General features: G+C 49.9%; 1 protein-coding gene across 1 annotated transcript; it reads right to left on the bottom strand.

Moving 5' to 3' along the window:
- Window positions 1-383: 383 nt before the first annotated feature.
- LOC122910521 (ubiquinol-cytochrome-c reductase complex assembly factor 2) lies at window positions 384-14,009 on the bottom strand. Its single transcript, XM_044255145.1, has 4 exons — window positions 13,844-14,009; window positions 4,155-4,229; window positions 3,273-3,342; window positions 384-569 (listed from the first exon to the last, which is right to left on the bottom strand). The coding sequence occupies exons 1-4, from the start codon at window positions 13,979-13,981 to the stop codon at window positions 442-444; spliced, it is 411 nt and encodes a 136-aa protein (XP_044111080.1). The 5' UTR covers window positions 13,982-14,009; the 3' UTR covers window positions 384-441.
- Between the last annotated feature and the right edge of the window lie 5,096 nt (window positions 14,010-19,105).

The raw sequence follows: 19,105 nt of genomic DNA, 5'->3' as shown, positions 1-19,105 counted from the left end.
AGCTGGCTCTTCTCATCATTCCGTGACACCACCTCCTGCTGCTCTCTGCTGGCAACAGGATGCCTTCTTCGAGATTTACCACTATTTCTGGCTCTCCCCCAGGAGCTCTTACAATAAAAGCGAGCCTGAGATTTTCGCCAGGAGCCAGCCAGACCCCCGCTGGCAGGTGGGGCTCCCCTGGCTGCGCAGGAAGCACCTTGCCCAGAGGTCCCGGCACCTTCCCTTCTCCGGCCCAGACAGAGACCCACATTTCCTCTCTTCTGGAGACTTCCCCACCCTGACCGGCGGGCAGGGCGGACGCTCGACGGCATCCCTTCTCAGGCAGCTTTCTTTAGAGCAGCAAGGGCTTCCTTCCTTGTGAGGCTGAGGAGATTCCCAAACTGTGACGATGGGGAAATTAGGGCAGTTTTATTTATGATGACAATGTACAAGACTCCACACTTAGGTGCGCGGGCGAGATAAGGGCCGAGCCCAGGCCTTCTGCTTCTCCTCGGGATTCCTGGGGGCAAACTTCTCCTGCAGTTTCTTCCACATGCCTTTATTCATTTCCTTAAACTCTTCCAAGGTGTCTGCAAGAGGGGAACACAAGAAATAGACTGAAGTCAGCAATATGATTATGTAAATTGGCCCCACGGGCTCTTGCCATTTGAGCACACCTTGATTTTTACACTGTGATCTGTGAGAGGGAGTATCTGCGTAGCAGGCCCACACGAAGCACCCTGTGCCTTACTGTGCCCTTTGCCTACATCTACACACCCCCCCCGCTGCCCAGTTCCACAGGACCAGCAAAGGAATGGCACCATCCCATCAGTGACACATCCCATGGGCCCAGAGGCCTCCTCTTAAAACTTGGCAGGCCTTACCGTCTCCACTTCTCAGATGTGGAAATTAAGGCTGAGGGAGGCCAGGTAACTTGCTAAGGTCACACAGCTCAGAAGCGGCAGAGCTGGGACATGAAGCCGGGCAGAGTGGGCCCACCATATGCTGTGGGCTTGAGCAGGCCCAGGGCAGGGGGCAGCGGGAGATGGACCCGGGATCCCCACCAATCATCTCCTCACTGGGCAACAAATGATTCAACCCTGTTAGCCTCAGAATCCTCATCTGTAAGGTGGAGGTCAAAACACCTGCCTCCAAAGTTGTGGACTAAAGAAATTAAGAGGAAAATCTGCTTGGCGCTTGGCCTGCACTCAGGAAAAGCTGGCCATCTTCTCAGCTATGAAGGTGGCAGGGAGCTGGTCAGTGAGAACTAGTGGGGCCCTTGTTGGACACACACACAACACACACACATACACACACATATCCCAGAGACCCCAAAACCAGCTTTCTCAGTCTCGGTGCTACTGACCTTTTGGGTCACCAAGCCCTTTGTTGTGGGGCTGACCTGCTCACTCTAAGACGTTTAGCAGCAACTTGGCCTCTCCCCACTAGATGTCAGTAGCAGCCCCCCTACCAGGCCCTGAGCTGGGACATCTAAAAATGTCTCCAGACATCGTCACACAGCCATGTGGCAGATTTGCAACCCCCCCACCCCAACCAACAACCCGTCTAAAGGCTCTCTAGGGCTAAAGTTCTATGCTGCCTAATTTTATCTGTACTTTAAATTTAGATTTTCACATAGTATTGTTTTAATTTCATAGCCTAGATTTTCCTTGGTTAACAAAACTTCTGGAGAAGAAAAAGAAGAGCTTTTCTGAACAAAAAGGCAACTTACATTTATGGTCGATGGGCTCTTGACTAAATGAGGACATATGCTCTACCTCAGCCATGAGCCCAACATCCCATACTGAAATCTTTCCAGAAGTCTAGGTTGTCTTGTGGGCACAAAGTGGGAGGCCGAGGGGTCCCCGCCCACTTGCGAGCCACGAGGACTCTCTCAGAGTCTACCCTGACCCCAAGCCCAGGGGAACACACTTGGGCCCGAGACCTTGGCCACATTTCGGACTCGCCAGGCCCTCAAACACTGTAAGGTGTGTATTCTTGCCTTGTTAGAAGAAACAATCAGGAGCTTATGCCAAACAGTTGCAACAAAAATATATGAGGCTTACTGTGAAAACAAATTATCAGCAAATTTCCCAGAGCCGAGCTCCCAGCCACAACAAGTTGGAACCACAGGTCAGTGGTGGAAGTCTTCTAAATCCCCGTCCTTTGCTGCAAAGTCTGTCGCCCCTTCCTCACCTCCCGCCCCACTTGCAGATGTGTCCAGGGGCTAAGGGCGGAGGCTGGGCCTCTGGAACTTATTTCCATTCTAATTTCAAGTTCAAACTTTGTTCAAACCCTCTGGAGCCCTCAGAGTGACACAGTACATCAATGCTGGTTACTGCATGGGCCTAGGGACAGGGGAATACATTTATGTACGTATTTTTAAAAACTGTCGATAAAGTAATTCTGCCTGGCCAAAATATCTTTACCCCAGTTTTCCAGAGTACTGTAACAAAAATAGGATCAGAGCTGACATACGATAGCAGGTGATACCACTTCTGTTCAGAAGGTTAAGCGTTCTCTAGAAGGCCAAATCCCCAAAACTTAGTCACTGAAAGGCTGCCAGAGGAATAGGAAAGAGAAGTTTCTAGGGTACCAGAAGGCAAATGTTTCAGGGCCGTGCCCTTGCAGAAAAGGTTAGCCTATTTTTGTATATGGTATCCTTGGCAATAAAAATAGTAATTTTCCAGACCCTGCCTACTTCTACCCAGGCTCCCCTTGCCACTACCCTCAACTCCCCTTTTGGTGACAATGGAGATGGGGAAGTAAGGAGGGGACGGCTAGGCAAGGTATTTCCTTTCCTGTTAATTGAGGTTTGTCAACAACTCCCAAATGTACCTAGTTAAACCCATATCTAACCCACAAACCACGTCCCCTGGGTCAGATAACTCTTCAACGGATATCCCCATACAAGTTTATTGAATGGCTTTTTGTTTTAATTAAAACCCTCATTGTTTATAAGGCCCCCTTAGGACCATAAAAATAAAATTATTTTCCTTCCATCCTGATTTCAACTACTTCCATTTGGCAAATATGAATTCCCCTGTTCCCTGCTGCCCAGGCTTGAATTTAAAAGCTCTAAAGATGGATTTTCTTTTTTAAAATAATGCCTTTGACCTTCTTCATATTCCATGGCCAAAAAGCATGAGCCCTCAAGCTTCAGATTTTCCTCTAGGCTATTCCACAAGACTTTCCATCATGCAGCGTCGTCTTATTAGACAATTCCCCTTGGCTGCTCGAACTCGAAGAATCAGTTGCAAACCGACCAGACAGGGCAGCGGGGCTGTCAATACCTGTGGACAGGATCAGCTTGTACTCTTCCACAGAGAGGCCACTGAAGCTTGTGTCTCTGGGCCGAGGGTACTGGTCACACGGGGCAGAGAGGACAGAGAAGGTGGGGGAGAGATTAGTTCTGCAGCACAACGTCAGAGACCTGATGATCCTTGAGAAGCCTTACTCTTAGCCAGGGGTCCGGCTAGAAGAGCGGCGCCACCTAGAGGTCAAAAACTTGGCCTCGCCTGAACGGATCCAAGAAGCCAGGGGGGAAAAGCCTGTGTGATTTAGGAAGTCTGGGTGTGGTCCCCCCAATTCTGCATTTCTAACCAGTTGGGGGCAGGGGCAGGGAGATGCGTGCATGGTTGCTCACAGACCCCACTCTGAGTTGCGAGGATTTAGAAGAAATCCCTTTTCCCTGTAGGCTAGGCATTTGGGTGTGTGTATCTCTATAGAGTTACTGAACACATTGTTCCAGTCTGGGGAAAAGCACGCTGAACGGAATTTGACAGTAATCACATCAGGGCTGAGGAAAAGCCCAGCTTTGTCTGACAGGACGTTCCCGAAGCACCCATCTTTATCACGAATGTGGGGAAATGCCAGCTCCATCAGAGAAGATGGGAAAATAACGGGTAAGGCCCAACAGGCGTCAGATACACCCTGAGCACACACTGGTCTATAAAACACATGGCTGTTACTCAAAATTATAAACAGCTTTTATTTAGGTGACCTAAAAGCCTCTACCAGGCGCCCTTGTTGGCTTGGTTGAAATTACTGGTTGCATTTAAAAGGCGCAAAACCACACTTCTTTACAAAGCACCATATAATCAGATTTTTCACTCACTCTCATTGGTCATTTCCAGTCCGAGGGCTGGGGATATAAAAAAGACTGGCCCACTCACCTTGTGTTTGTAATAGTTTGAATGAAGTCGTGCTAGGCTCTCATACATCTGATCACAGGCCTCAGGCTCTGCAATCTGAAAAACAAAGAGCCCCCCAAGGAAGTAAGCAAACAAGCCGTCTTCCACCCTTCCACCCTGCCTCTGCACCTCCAGGAAGGACCCTGCTTCCACAATGCAAATGAAGCAGCCTGCCGCTTAGCACCAGCTTCTCCCCTCCGTGGGAAGCCAACTTGGCCTCCAGCTCCAGTGATGAGAAAGCTATTAGAAATCACCTTTCCGTGATGGCTCGACCTCATCCGCTCCCCAGCCTGCGGAAAAACTCCATCAACTGGCAAATAAATGTTTGTTGAGCATCTGTGACTAGTGGACGACCACACCAGCGGCAGTGGGTGCCACGGCAATGAAAATATAGTATCAGAAGGGTGAACCTCATGGTGGTGTGAGAAGCAACCGGGGTGGGGGGGCGAAGGGTGATTCACAGGCTCAGCGTATGGTGAGAGTAAGACTGAGCTGGGTTCTGAAGGATGCATAGGAGTTGGGGAGCAGAAGCGAGAGCGGCGAGGCCTTCTAGGTGGAGGGATGGTGTGAGCAAGAGACCTGGATGCTGTCTATGTTTCACACCAGATCAGTCGGGCTGATGGCCTGAATATGCAGTAAGAGCTTGGATGGAAGAAAGAGCGAGAGTTTTTTGAGTTAAACCTTCAATATGAAATGTATTAAATACTCTTTTATGAAAGGCAAAAAAAAAAAAATCGTCTGAGCTTTCATCTATGGTGAGCCATTACAATTTTACAAGGAAAGAAACATGATGAAGGCAGTAGTTAAAGATGAGATAGTTGAATTGAGAATCCAGAGGGAGAGTCCAATTAGGTCCTGCTAGAAAGGAGAAGGCGCAAACACTGAGGCCTTGCAAATAGAGGGAGAAAAATCAGGACACCCTAGTGCCCTTGCTGGAAACTGCAAGAAACATGGACACGTGTAGATGTGAGGTGGTTTGCCCCTGTTCATCCCACTTTTTAGTTTTCCCTTCCTTCTGCCCTCACTATTATTTTTACCTATGGTTCCTTGCACGATTCCAAGAATTCTGAAAGTTCCCCTGAAAAAAAAAACTTTCTCGTTTATGTTTTTCCCTAGAATTCAAATGATGGATTTTTCCAACTTAAATCCTTTCTCGAAGAAGGCAAAGCATAAATAAATCAGTAGTTAAGTGTTTTTTTTTTTAAAGATTTTATTTATTTATTTGACAGAGAGAGATCACAGTAGACAGAGAGGCAGGCAGAGAGAAGGGAAGGGAAGCAGGCCCCCTGCTGAGCAGAGAGCCCAATGCGGGCCTCGATCCCAGGACCCTGAGATCATGACCTGAACCGAAGGCAGCGGCTTAACCCACTGAGCCATCCAGGCGCCCCAGTAGTTAAGTGTTTTAATAAGGTCGCTCTGTTTCTGCCTCTGTGCACGTGTCAAATGAGGTCCCCCCCTTCACAGCCAACAAAAAAAGACAATCCATCATGTAATTTTACCTGATCCATCCCCGGGTTCAGGCCACTCACCACGACAAGGCCCAGGTAGCCACATCAGAAGAGAGAGGATTTGGGGCTGAGGAGGTAGCCAGGGTTCGCTGAGTAATAATCAAAGGCATTACTTGGGTGGACTGGCACAGAGGGCTGAACAAAAGGAAGGGATGGAAAAACCTATGGGACTGGGTCCTGAGCCCTGCAGGGGAGCGTTCTTGGGGCGGGGGAGAGGGGAAGTCCAGCTGGAACTGAATTCCGCAGCACACACTTCAGAGGAAAGCATTTCAAACATTGTGGTTTCAGCGGAACGTGCATAACCCACGAGCTAACAGGGAGGGGGGAAAAGAGTGTGCGAGACACAAAAGCAAACAGAATAACGCCAGCACCAAGTTTTAAATATTATGTCAATTATCAAAAGAAAATCGTGCCATTTCATCTTTTGCCTGTGGTCTTCTTATGTGGATGGGCTCACTTACAAATTTAAAAATAAGGCACCAAGGGGCGCCTGGGTGGCTCAGTGGGTTGAGCCTCTGCCTTCAGCTCAGGTCATGGTCTCAGGGTCCTGGGATCAAGCCCTGCATCGGGCTCTCTGCTCAGTAGGAGCCTGCTTCCCCACCTGCTTGTGATCTGTCAAATAAATAAAATCTTTAAAAAAAAAAAAAAAAGGAAAGAGAGAAAATCTTAAAAAAAAAAAACAAAAAAAAACCATACACCAAGAACCTGCAGTGTGCTCGGCCCTGTGTATGAGCAGGTCTCCGTGGCTGTGAAGAGCAGTGGAGTCACACCTCCTGCCTTGGAATCTTGGCTCCTTCACTTATCAGACCCAGGATGCTGGGCAAATCATGCAATCTCCCCGTCCCCCACACTTTAGAAAAAACCTGCCACATTTGCTTTATCACTCTCTCTATATATACGTATTTTCCTTCTGATCCATTTGAGAGTAAGTTGGAGCGTGACGCTCCTTCGTGCCATAATATTTCCGTGGGTTTCCTGAGAACAAGGGCATTTCTCTTACATAACCACGGTTCAGTGATCAAATTCAGGACACCTGACATTGATGCAACACTTTTATCTAGTTCATCAGCCATATTCCAGTTCTGTCCACTGTTTCCATTATAATCCTTACATTAAAAAAAAAAAAAAATTTCCTTTTGGCCCAGGATCACCAACGGCATTTATCTGTCATGTAGCTTTCTCCTTTCAGCCGGGACGGTTCCCCGGCCTTTTGTCTTTCAAGCACTGACATTTTTGAAGCATACCCGCCAACTTAACCTTTTAAAAGGAAAGATAATAATAGTCCCTATTTCTGAGGGCGGTGTGAGGAAAAACGAGGCGATGCCTGGATTGCTCTGAAGTTGGGGCCTGGGACGCTGATCAATGTGAGTGATTCGCTTTTCTTAGTGTTAGTGGTAGTGAACAGTTCTGGCAGGCAATGCCGGTCTCCACCTCACGGACTACAAGGGGAAGAGCGGAAGTGTTCGGGACAGCCCTGGGGACAGGTAATCCTGGTGGCAGTGCAATGAGGACTGCTGTGGACACTGCCAGGGGAGACTGGCCAGCAGGAGGGTCATGGCTGAGGACGAGCAGGGGCTACCTGAAGGAAGCGGGGGCTCTGCAGGCAGGGGGTCGGCTGGAAAGCACACACCCTGGGGGGGATGAGGCAGTGAGGGTGTCCTCCGCAGATCAGTGTTGCCCTCACCGATGTGACCACCGGGGTGTGGCTAGGCATGGAAGTAATGGAGGCATGGGAGATCACTCCACGCAAGTTCCCCTCCTGCTTCTCCTCCAACTTCTCTAATGGTGACCGTGGGGCAACTTGGCAACCTTCTACTAAAGCCTTGAGAATGAGGTGTCCTCTTCCTTCCCGTCTCTGTAGGGGCACAGAGGGAGGCCGGGGTCACCCCTGTAGAGCACTGCTCCCAGGAGGGCAAAGAGCATAGGGTCTGAATGCAAAAACAATGGGATGGTCTGAGCTCCCTCAACCTCTTAAAATTCCTTCAGTATTTACGACACAGCCTCCTAGATATTTTATATAATGCCCCGTGCTCCATTAACAATCTGAGAAGGAACCAAACACCTAACAAGAACCAAACACCAAAAAATGAATTGGTCACCCAACCTCTTATCTGAGGCCAGAAGGTGTGTGTATGAGGCTGTAAGAGCAGCTCCAAGGAGGTGATGAGGAGGTGATAAGGCCGGAGTGCTCATCTCTGGCCAGGTGTGACTGCCTAAGGGCAGATGCGGCTCCAGCCAATTCCAGTCCCGGGCACATCCAACCCAAGCTCCCCACAGAAAAAAGTCTTATTTACCATTTAAAAGGATTATCGGTAGAAATATCTGTCTGATTCCAGAAGCCTTGCCACACTCCTACATCCTACACTTTATTCACAGACTCCAGCACAAATGTTTCTGAATTTGGAAATATACAGTTTGCCTGATGAAATGTTCTGTGCACTTTTAGAAATATTCTTATATACAAGCTTTAAATTACCTGATTTTGCATTCACACCTAATGAGATTACGGACATTTTAGAACTAATAGCAGCTGTGGGTTTGAAGAAGGCAGCCGTGGGACATTATGAAAAATTCAGCTCTGCTCCCTAAATGTGAATGAAATAGATGTTCAACTGACATAGTGTCCTTTATAGCTCTATTTTTGCTCCTTTTGCATTTCCCCTGCTCAGTCGTCAGTAAATTTCTCTTTACCATATTAAACTTTTATACATACAAATCTACATCAGTGCCGCAGGCACTGATTTCGATTTTCAAAATTGAATTTTGGGTGGTGACTGCAATCGGTCCACACAGCGGCCGGGATTCTAGTCACACAAAGGGACGCATAAGCACTTTTGGGAAAGGGTGTTGCAAATTGCTTTGCTAATTAAGGTAGAGCTGGATTCGGTCCAGGAGGATCTATGAAAAAGGTTTTCATGGCTTGGTAATGAACTTCTGAAATGAGTTCATTCCGTTATGGGAGCCTGCCCCCTTCAATTCTAGTGCAAATCTATTTCTTGAGCACCTACTAGGCAGAGTGCTCTGCTGGGGGGCTGCGAGGGGACAATAAAGACCCAGCCTCGGCCTTGGAGAAATTGGAAATCAAGCAGAGGAGACAAGTCAGGCATGCGTTAAATATCAAACATGGCCCCAGGGGTAGCGTGTAACTGAGCACCAGGATACAGGACATCAGGGGTGGGAGCAGGTCACCAGGCCTGGCTGACAGGGGTCTTGAGTTTCAGCGCAGTGACAGTTCAGAGGGAGAGCCAGAGTCCCACAGTGCGCAGAGGCAAGGAGCTGGGGGTAGGTGGAATGGGGATCAGAGGAATGGCTGGAGGACGTGTGAAAAAGCAGGGGACAAGGATGTTTTAGGCAAAGCAGCTTCTTAAGCTGTGCCAAGGAGTGCTTCAAGGGCCGGGGTTGGGGCAGGGGAAGCAAATCTTGGCAAGCCTTGTGCATTTTGGGGGGTGGTGTCCACGGTGCACTAGATTCTGAGGTTAAGAACCACTTGCATGGCAGCCCATTTGGGAGGCAATGGAGGCCAGGTCACAGGCTGCCGTGTGGTGAGAAGCAGAACACGGGCTGGCACGAATGATCAGAGGACAGTGAAGACCTCACATACCTGCCTGTCACTCATCGGGGAGGCAACAGGCAGACCCACAGAGCTCCAAGTAAAGCAGGGACCCACCTAAAGTGGTCCCTAATTTATGCCTCTAGGAGAACGAGCACCTGTATCTTTAACTGAGCACAGAAAGTTGCCATCCCGTAGCCTAAACACTACCTTGGGTCGCTCTAGCTCTGCCTGGAACTGGGAGAGGAGGAAAAAGATGGAGACGTCTGCATTCCCTCTCACAGATGAGTCTCCTCACAACTCCAGTTTTGCAGTGGGTTCCAGATTGTAGCTAAAAATAGCACCATCTGTCCTTAGGCCATGCCTCGGACACTGGCCTTCTGGGGCCCCACAGAGCGGGGCATGGGCATGGGCATGGCTGAGGTGCTGTCCCCGCAACCAGCACCGGCCAGGCAATGGTGGATGGAGCTGGCTCCCTGCCACACTGAGGAAAGCCAGAGTCCAGGGCTCCGCCGGGTGACCGAGACTATAGAATTACATACAACCTTTACACTCTCCCCTGAGACCTGAAACTATCACTTACATTACTGCAAACCCAAGACACCGTTCAACTTTTCTCAAACGAAGCTGATAGGATTTAAAGGTATGATGCACGAACTCAATGGTGGGTGAGCCCCTTCCTGGGTGGCCATGTTTCCAGGCTGTTCCCCAGAGCCATGCCCCATGCTAGATTAGTGGGTGTGGGTGTGCAGTCAGGGATCTTTCAGGAAGCTGCCTGTGCGCCTAAAGAACTCACGAGAAGGACTGGCCCCTTTCCCTGTACTTAAGTCAACAATCAGAGTTGTTTTCCACCTGCCCCCACATCGTGATTCTTTTATTGAGCACTTGGTGCTGCAGGGGACATGTTTCCTTGAAGAAACTGCATTCAGAGGGGGCAAAACCCATAACCATTAACTTTCAAAATACTGCACAAAAGGCCCAAGGGTGTAAGAGGTGTTAAGTGTGTTCCTGCTTCCCACCATCGCCTCCTTCTTGGTGGGTTCTGGGTGGACCGTGAGGCTCCCCAAAGGGCAAAGTGAAGTGGTATTAATGGAGGCGGAGGTTTTTGTACTCTGCATTCAAGTCTGAATGACTGATTTGCTTTCTAGTGAGTCCGGCCCTTCTGCACTGATATCCTACCTGAGGGTCATCTTTCTTCCAATCTGCACGAGGGGGTTCGTGGCTGGGGCAAAGCAAAGCAGGTAGGTAAACAAGCAGGAGATATTTACTTCTTTGGTAAAACTGTCATTGGCTTGAAGAAGGCATGAGGGAAAAGGGGTGGCTTCATGTTCACGGAACAAAGGGTCTTTTCAGCAAGAAAGAACTCGCGTGAAAAGGCAGCTGAGGAGAGAGGAGGCACCAAGGAGGCAACGCCGGATCAGGACTGGCACAGCTGGCTCTGTTGCTTACTTGTCTCGCCACTGACTCCCCGAGGACCCTGAGTAAGTTGTTTTAGGTTTCTGATTTTGTTTCCTTGTCTGCAAAATGGGAATTAAGTGATGGCCACCTTCCTCAGCTGCACTGAGGATTAAATTAAATGAGAATATGCCTGCAAAAGCATGCCAGGCCATGTGTTCAGTGGTACTGTTAACATGCAGGAAGCCAGGAGGTCGACAGGACTGCCTGCCTCTCTCCTCGACAGGAACAAGGAGGCTGGGGAGTAGAGCTGCATCCACCTCTAGTCCGATCTTTCTGGCAACTGGCATAACCAAGGAGGAGCTCCCCACCCATCGGCCAGCTAGGTCTAATGCTCGCTGCCGGCTGCCAGCTTCATGAAGAGTTTACCAGAACCTCCTTTCTTTCTCAAGCTTTATAAATGATCCGGGGTGTCAGTGGGAGTGACTCACAGTGCTGTTCTCCGTTCTGGCAAGGGGCTGCTCCCTCTACAAATTATCACCAAGATTTACTAAGCCCAGGAGCATTTTCAGGTGCCACGAGGATGAGGTACCATGACAATGGTCCTGAGTAATGGGCTTGCTGCCCCCATCATATACTGGTTCGCTTTACTAGGGATGCATTCATCAGCGGCTCCAGAACCATCGACAAAGCCATGACTTGCATTTAAAACTATGACTCCAATCTGGGTGGGCCTTCGGCTGATTAGAACTATCTCCCCAGGTGATGACAAAAGATGACAACTCCAAAAGAGAAAGCTTTTCTGGGTCCTCTAACACTAAGTCAAGTAGGCAAACGTCACACTCTCTCACCTCCTCTGGTCTCTGTCTGCCTCCCTGCTGGCTGCTATCACCACCTGAATCTCAGTCCAGTAAATTGCATGTCTACCTGACTGGTAAGTTTCTTGACGGTAAGGACCAGGCTCTGTCCCCCTTCTGGAGTCCCCGCACACAGCAAGCTTTCAAATTCTCACCACTCAGGACACAGAACTATTCCTTCTCACTCTTCGCTATTTCTCTCCACCTAGCTCTGCCACACCTGCAACTGTATTCAAATGATTTTTGTATCATGAGTCATAACCGATCACTTATTCAATCTGTTCATCCAGACATTTACTGGTTGTCCTTTATGTGCCAAGAACCATGCTAGACACTGGGGCGGGGGGAGAAAATAAATGGCACCCTCTCTATTCCCAGGAGGCGCACACTAAAAATACGTAGGGAGCAAAGCCCTAGAAAAGTTTGTAAAGTTGGAACTAGATAACAATTCTTGCCTTCAAGATCTTGATTTATGTCAGAACAGTGAAGACCAGTGTAAAAGGTGTGTCAGCATAGTGGCCCCTCACTCCTTCCCCCAAGCCCATAGCCAGGCACTTCATCCATGCCCTCCCCCAAGTCTGAACTTTGGTTTCAGTGACACCACTGGGCATGTTCTTGCTCCTGGAGGTGGTCTGGCTTGGCTCTTTGTTGGGGCTAAGCTGCAAAAAAACATGTTCCTGCTTTGACAGGTAGTGGCCAACTTTGGCAAAAGTCATTTCTTCAGGTTGTGTGTTTATGTATCATATTTCCTACCTCTGACCTCTTGTCTGAGCCCCAGGCTCAAATATCTCACTGCCTCCTTGACATTTCCACTTGGAGGTAAGTCCACTTGGCATCTCAAATTTAACATGTCTAACACCGAACTCAAGACGTTCTTCCCACACCTGCTCCTCATCTAGTCTTTCTCGTCCCAGTAAACGGCACCTCCTCCCACCCAGCTGCTCAGGCCAAAAAAATCTAGGTGTTCTCATTGGTTTCTTTACCCCTTTACGTCACATCCACTATATTAGCAAGTCTCACTGAAGCAACCTTCACAGTGTACCACTCCGTCTCCTGTGCTGCCTCCTTCATCCAAACCACCATTATTTCTTGCCAGAGTAGCCTTTTCTCCAGCTGCCTTGTTCCTATCCTTGCCCGCTATAATCCATTCACCACATGCAACCAGAATGATCTTTTAAAACAAATAAATTGGGTCACGTCAGTTTTCACAAACCTCCCCAATGGCTTCTCACTGTCCTTATGATAAAATCCAACTCCTAACCAGAGCCTGTTAACACCCTATTGCGCCTGGCTCTTGTCCTCCTCTGACCTCAACTCTTAGCAACTCCATCTCACTCACTCCCCTTCAGCCACTCTGGCTTCCTTTCTGTTCCTTAACATGCCAGTCTGCTTCCTGCCTAGGACCTTTGCCTGGAATGCCCTTCCCACCAAGTGTACAGCCAGCTCATCTTCTTCATGTGTCATCTATGTGTCACCTTCTGGGGCAGGCCTTCTGTATCTGAACCAGTATTACTCTTTTATCATGCTACTCTATTTGACATCCAACACAGGACTGATCTGGACTCTCTTACCATTGTCTACTTGCTTACTGTGTCCCAGACGAGAACGTAAACTTCACTTCAGTTGAAGCTGAAGAGGACAGAAGAGGACACGACCTCTTCTAATTAATTCACTGCTGTCTCCCCCAGCACCTAGCACAGTTCCCAGCACATGGCAGGTGATCGATGAGTATGAGCCCTGTATGAATGAGCCCCACAGCCGCCCTAGCACCAACCTGGAGAGCGAGAAGGTAGGGTCTATGACTCACACAGGGGCGGGGGTTGAGGTCCAAACCTGCTGCATGGACTTACAGGGGCCCAGAGAGCATACAAAGGCTTAGCTGGGGCCCTGCAGAGGACCTTGAGGTTCGGCTCAGTCACTGCACAACACTGCGAGGTAACAGCACCATGTCAGGGAAGCTCTAAGCCTGCGACAGACACCATCTTAACTCTGGCTGCACCCAGAATCATCTGGTGAAAGTTACCAAATATTGAGGCCAAGGCCCCAACCCCAGAGGTTCTAATTCAATAAGGCTGTACGGTTCCGGACACCTATATTTTTTAAAAGCGTCTTCAGTAATTCCACAGTGCAGCCAGAGCAGAACACTGAATAAAAGGCTGGGTCGTCGCTCTCTGAAGTTCCGGGAGGGGTGGGGGGTGGGGGGTACAGGAGGGTCCGCGCGCACGTGCGGCCAGGGAGGGAAGGCTCGCGCATGCGTGGACCCCACTGCTTGCCCGCTCGTCAGCCCCGCCCGTGCCTCGTCCTTTCCGCCCCTCGCCCCAACCGCCACCCCGCTGCAGGCGGACCCCACAGTCCGGTCACCTGGGTGTTCTCTCCCTCCCGAAAGGCCTGTGCTACCCGCTGCCGCAGGTAAGCGCCCAAGTCCCGGCCCCGTTTGGTCTCGTCCACTGGCCATTCCTCACAGAGCTTAAGGAAACGCCGATAACGGCTGGCCGCCATTTTGGGCCCCGTTTGTCCCCGCCCTTTGAGGGAGGAGTCGGAGCGAAAGTTGGCGCTTGCGCACATAGGCTCGCCAGTTTCCCGGGCGGGGGTCAGGAAAGGAGGAGTGAGCATGCGTGAGTTCGCGGGCGCCCGCGCGCTCTCCGGAGAGGGGCGCTGCTCTCCTGTCTCTGCGAGCCGAGCTAATTCAGTTACTCCTTCTGGAACCGGCTCAGCTCCCAGGGGCCCCGTCAGACACGGTGTACCCCAGGGACAGGTTTGCTTCTCTTTTTTCAGTGCTTGCACAAGCTCCAGACTAACAAACTTCCTCCGAGACCTCTGCTAATTTGCATAAACGAATACATTTGCATGTAAATACAGGTTGTTATTCGATGAAGATGTGTATAAATTTAATCACATAGCACGCGCAAGTTGTTCGCCTCCCAATCTCTCCTGTCGCAGCCTCTGTGCTTGTCATTACCACTAGGTACTGCTTCTTAGCTCTAGTTCCTCTGTCCCCAGCCCTTCAGTATCGTTTCAGAGCTCCCCTCCCCACACTGGGCACGTGTCCCTGGGAGGCACAGATTTCCCAGCTTGAGCAAAGTCAGCTGGGTTGATTCAGCCTGGGAAACTTGTTTTACCAATTCTTTTCTTATACATCTCCAGCTGCAGCATCATGTGGGATGTCCTCATTTTTCTTTTCAAGATACCCCCACCAGTTTCCTTAAGCTGAGTCGGGCTCTGTCTTCACTATCCTGCATTGAGCCAGGACCATCCAATGCATACAACACCCAGCTTTCCCCAAACCTCTTCCTTCTTACCCGCCTACTTTGTAAAGGTAAATCCAGGAGACTCTTGTCTTCAAGGAGTGGACTGTTGAGTAGTGGATAGACAACCCGAATACAAGTTCAAAGTGACAGGGACTTTAATGGAAGTGTCAGAGAATGCTGGGGAGTTTGGAGAAAGAAATACTACTTCTAGATGTTCAGGGGAATAAGGGAAGAAAGATGGGAGATGGCTTCTGCAGGAGATGGCATTTGGGCCAGACCATGAAGGATGGTTAGGATCTGGATAAGAGGGAATGAAAGGTTCTTGAGCAGCAAGAGCCAGGCCTGGGGGAGGAATGGGAGAGAGAAGAGGAGGAACGGGTTTAATCTGAGGAAAGATAAATGGGTGGTTTTAACAAGGATCAGCTTTGAAGTGTTCTGAAGGCCATAAGAGTAAAGACCTATTATTGAATGAGAACCTCTGGGGATCTGGGGTGTGCAATGTCCACTTGAGGTAAATGAGTTCAGGTAGTACCTGCCTGAGGTTAGGAGAGCTCAGGAGGAGTAGAAAATGAGGCTTTTGGGGGGCACCCCGCCTTCCTTCCCAGTCCAGCAGTACCTCCCAGCTCTATCTTCCTCATCAGCTGGCTGTTTAGCTGTGAAGTATTTTTTTTTTAAAGATTTTATTTATTTATTTGACAGACAGAGATCACAAGTAGGCAGAGAGGCAGGCAGAGAGAGAGGAAGGGAAGCAGGCTCTCTGCTGAGCAGAGAACCCGATGCGGGGACTCGATCCCAGGACCTGGGATCATGACCTGAGCCGAAGGCAGAGGCTTTAACCCACTGAGCCACCCAGGCACCCCAGCCGCGAAGGTTTGATGGCTGCCATGAGACCTAAAGGTCAAGGATTATACATGTTTACTGTCAAGTTCCAGGCGCCTAGGGCTGTGCTGGGTGCCTAGAGGCCTTGTCATTCTGCTTGAGGCCTGACCACAGCTGTGGCTTTGAAGAGCACCTTGTTGCCTGACAGTGTCCCTAGGACGCAGGGACTGAGGTCCCTCTCTCTTCAGTGAGAGGAGGAGTATCGTGAGGTAGCAGCATATGGTCTTTACTCCACTTGAGGCACAAGTGGAATGAAGGTTGAGAAGAACAACTAGACATCCGGGAAACTCAAGTCAGTGCCTCCTTCTAAGGCTCTCCCCTCCCCAGCACAGCTTCTTCTAGGTGGGTTGTGCTTGTTCCCAGTTCAGACTGCCCTGCCCACCTCTCTTACCTCCACTGGAGGCTTGTTCGGTTTGGTGGTTCAGGAGTGAGGCCTTGGAGTCTTACAGACCTGGGTTGGAATGTGGGCTTGCCCATTCATTCCTTCATCCATTCATTGATTACACTATCTGTGTAATTTGTGGAGGCCCAGTGGAAGGTGAAAATAGAAAGGTCCTTATTAAAATAGTAAGAATTTCAAGACAGGGGCACCTGGATGACTTGGTCAGTTAAACATTTGCCTTTGGCTCAGGTCATGATCTTGGTGTCCTGGGATTGAGCCCTGTGTAGAGCTCCCTTGTCAGCGGGGAGTCTGCTACTCCCTCTCCCTCTTCCTTTGTGCACCCCCCCCCACTTGTGCTTTCTTGCATGCTCTCTCTCAAATAAATAAAATCTCTTAAAAAAAAAAAAAAAGGAATTTTGAGACAGTAACCATGGAGCATTAAGCCAAGTGTGGGGCTCTTTGGAGTTCAGAGCACTGTGTGACTGCAGAGGTTACACACCCATGAAGCAGCCCCTGAGCTCCTTCCCGGTGGTGGACAGGACAGGCGAGGGCCCTGATCCCGTGGGGTTTACATGTAAGTGGGCGGAGACAGACAACAACTGAACAGACATATAATAATGATAATAACAGTGTTTTATATATATTAAGTCATTTAGTAAGTGAGTAAGATAATTTCAGATACAATAAGTGCTAGGGAGAGATTCAAAGCAGGGTGCTGGGTCCACAGCGATTGGGGCAGGGGTGGGTCTGGGTGGTCTGGAGGAGGCCTGTGTATGAGAGAGACCCTAGTCACAGAAGGAGCAAGAGTGGCTTCCTGGCAGAGGGAGCACAGAAGCCTTCAGAACAGCCAGCATATGATAGGTTATTTAATCTCTCTGATCTTCAGTTCTTCGTCTTAAAAAAACAGGCATTCTAATGATAAAGTGACACCTGACTATTTGCTCTGTGTCAGACTCTGTTCTAAATGCCTCATACAGTAGTGACTCATTCGTGCTTGATATGGCTCTCAGAGAGAAGGACTGCTATTATCCCCATTTTACAGAGGTGATGACTCAGGTAAAGAGAGGATGCGGACTTGCCAACGTCACTGGGTGGTAAGTGACGGAACCTAGACTCGAACCCCAGCCAACTGACTCCAGAGCCTACACTCTCACCCTCGCCATCAGGATGCCCCTTCAGTATCCTCACAGGAGCTGCGTGAATGGCGTCTTTCGGGATGCATTATAGTTTCCTAAGGGGCTCTAGGGCCCTCTCCAGTCTTGTGTTACCTGTGCCCCGCCCCGCCCCCGCCTTCTCATGTGTGTGGGTGTTTGGAACCAGAGTCCGGGCCCACTGGCTTGTCAGTCACCCAGTGCCCTTCTGGACACATTTATAGGCACCGCCTGGAATATGACTTGGCAGGGCCAGTCCCCAGGGAGTTGATGACCATTTAACACCCACCTGCTGACTGTCACTCATTCTACACTGAATGTAAGCTCCCCTGGCTTCTTGAAGTCCCCCACCAGGGCTGTACCTCCGGATCCATTTGGAATGGGGCGGGTATTTCAGCTCCGCGTTGTCCTCTGGTAGCTCTTTATAGGAACAGGCACCTCAGGGAGGGAGCACGGCTTCAGTGTTTCAAGTTCTAACGATCCCAGTAATTGAGACACTGAATTGCACATTTAAATCATTGCACATTGAAAGTAAAAATACCGTTTTGTAATGCTGGTGTTAATAATGTAAACATTCAAAACGAATTAAATACTTAGCTGTATTGTGGGGCATGACTGCCTGATTTTTCTTCTTTCAACTTATTCAACCGGAGGAAATGATCGGCTGCCCATTCCAGCTGTTACCATAAAAAATGGGCATGGACTTGCAAGGGAGAAGTTAGGTTCCTGCCCCCGCATAAAGTTGAACCGGAAGGGGCAGGCCAGTGGGAGATAGCTGCCTTTGTCTGGAGGGGAACTGTTTTTCAAGACTCAGAGGTGTTCACGGTATTCCAGGGTAGGCTCACAGTGGCCTAAAGCTCAGCCCAGCGTACCCAAAGCCCCACCACTTGTTGGAGACATCTGTCATCTACCTTAGGCCCTGCCTCGCTCCTTTCGCTCTAGTGGATGTCCCTTCAGAGAGGCCTTCCCTGTCGCCCATTTCAAGGAGTGGCCCTGCCACTCTGGGTCCCTGTAGAACACTAGCCACTCTCTGACAACAGGTTCAGACAGAGGCTCTCCCACTAAATGCCTCTGAAGAGAACAGGTCACGTCAGAGTCTGGACCCGGGTCTCCCCACCTGCCCCCGTGAGACACTCCTCTCTAGAGGTCTGAGGGAGAAAGGTGAAGGGCACATCAGCAGCAGGTAGATGTCTGGATTTGGTCCTCAGATTAGCTCTCGAAGCTCCTGTCCCATTTTACGGCAGACTCATAACAGAAGGGAGAAGTTCTGAGTGATGCATAATGAAAAGGACCCAACCTGGCTGCAAGTCAGCCCGCCTGGCTGGCACTCAACTTGATATTGTCCCAGGGCTGTCTATGCCTCCCTCCCTCCCCTCTAGTTCTTGGCACCCAAGCCTTCATTCTGGTTCTTTCCCTCATCTTCTGTTTTATGTTTTTGGCCACAGTGAATGCAGATTTAAATCAAAAGTCAGAAGTTTAGATCATTTTGAAGAGCTGCTGATGAGTGGTCCTGCCTTGCCATTTGTTTTATGAGCCCGCTTCCTGCCCTTTCCAGCATGGGCTACAAGGCTCTGTGCAGCTGGGAAGAGTGATGGGACCTGCCAGGGTGCTGCCCAGAGGCCCAGGGCTTCCTGATGACATTGCATCATGGAAAAGCTGTAATAACATTCTGCTCTTCAGCCTCCTCTTCCATTGCACGGGGAGCACCAGAGGGAGGAGGCAGGCCTGGGTGACTATCTCCCTGGCTGTCCTTGGCCTCCCTGCTGGGGAGGGCAAGAGTGGTTGCCGCTCTTCAGCACCTGTCTTAGGGACCAAGTGAGAGTTTCTGGGGGGCAGATGGGGCAACTGAGGTGGGGAGACGGGAAGAAGTCTGTCAGCTCTCTGGACTCAGGTCGGAGGATGCAGCTGAAGGGGAAGGATCTGCGTCAGAGCCCACAGCCCTGGCACCGGCAGGCCCTTGCTT

Source organism: Neovison vison, chromosome 1 (assembly GCF_020171115.1).
Source record: "Neovison vison isolate M4711 chromosome 1, ASM_NN_V1, whole genome shotgun sequence".
NCBI classification, from domain to species: domain Eukaryota; kingdom Metazoa; phylum Chordata; class Mammalia; order Carnivora; family Mustelidae; genus Neogale; species Neogale vison.
The sequence above is the reverse complement of the archived record's forward strand: the minus strand, read 5'-3'. Positions and strand labels throughout refer to the sequence as shown.

Coding starts and splice junctions, on each gene's coding strand:
- LOC122910521 (XM_044255145.1), bottom strand. CDS start 13,981: ATGGCGGCCAGCCGTTATCGGCGTTTCCTTAAGCTCTGTGAGGAATGG. Junction 4,230..13,843: donor GGGAGGGAGAGAACACCCAG/GTGACCGGACTG, acceptor TTTGTTTTTCAG/ATTGCAGAGCCTGAGGCCTG. Junction 570..3,272: donor CAAGCTGATCCTGTCCACAG/GTATTGACAGCC, acceptor CCCCTCTTGCAG/ACACCTTGGAAGAGTTTAAG.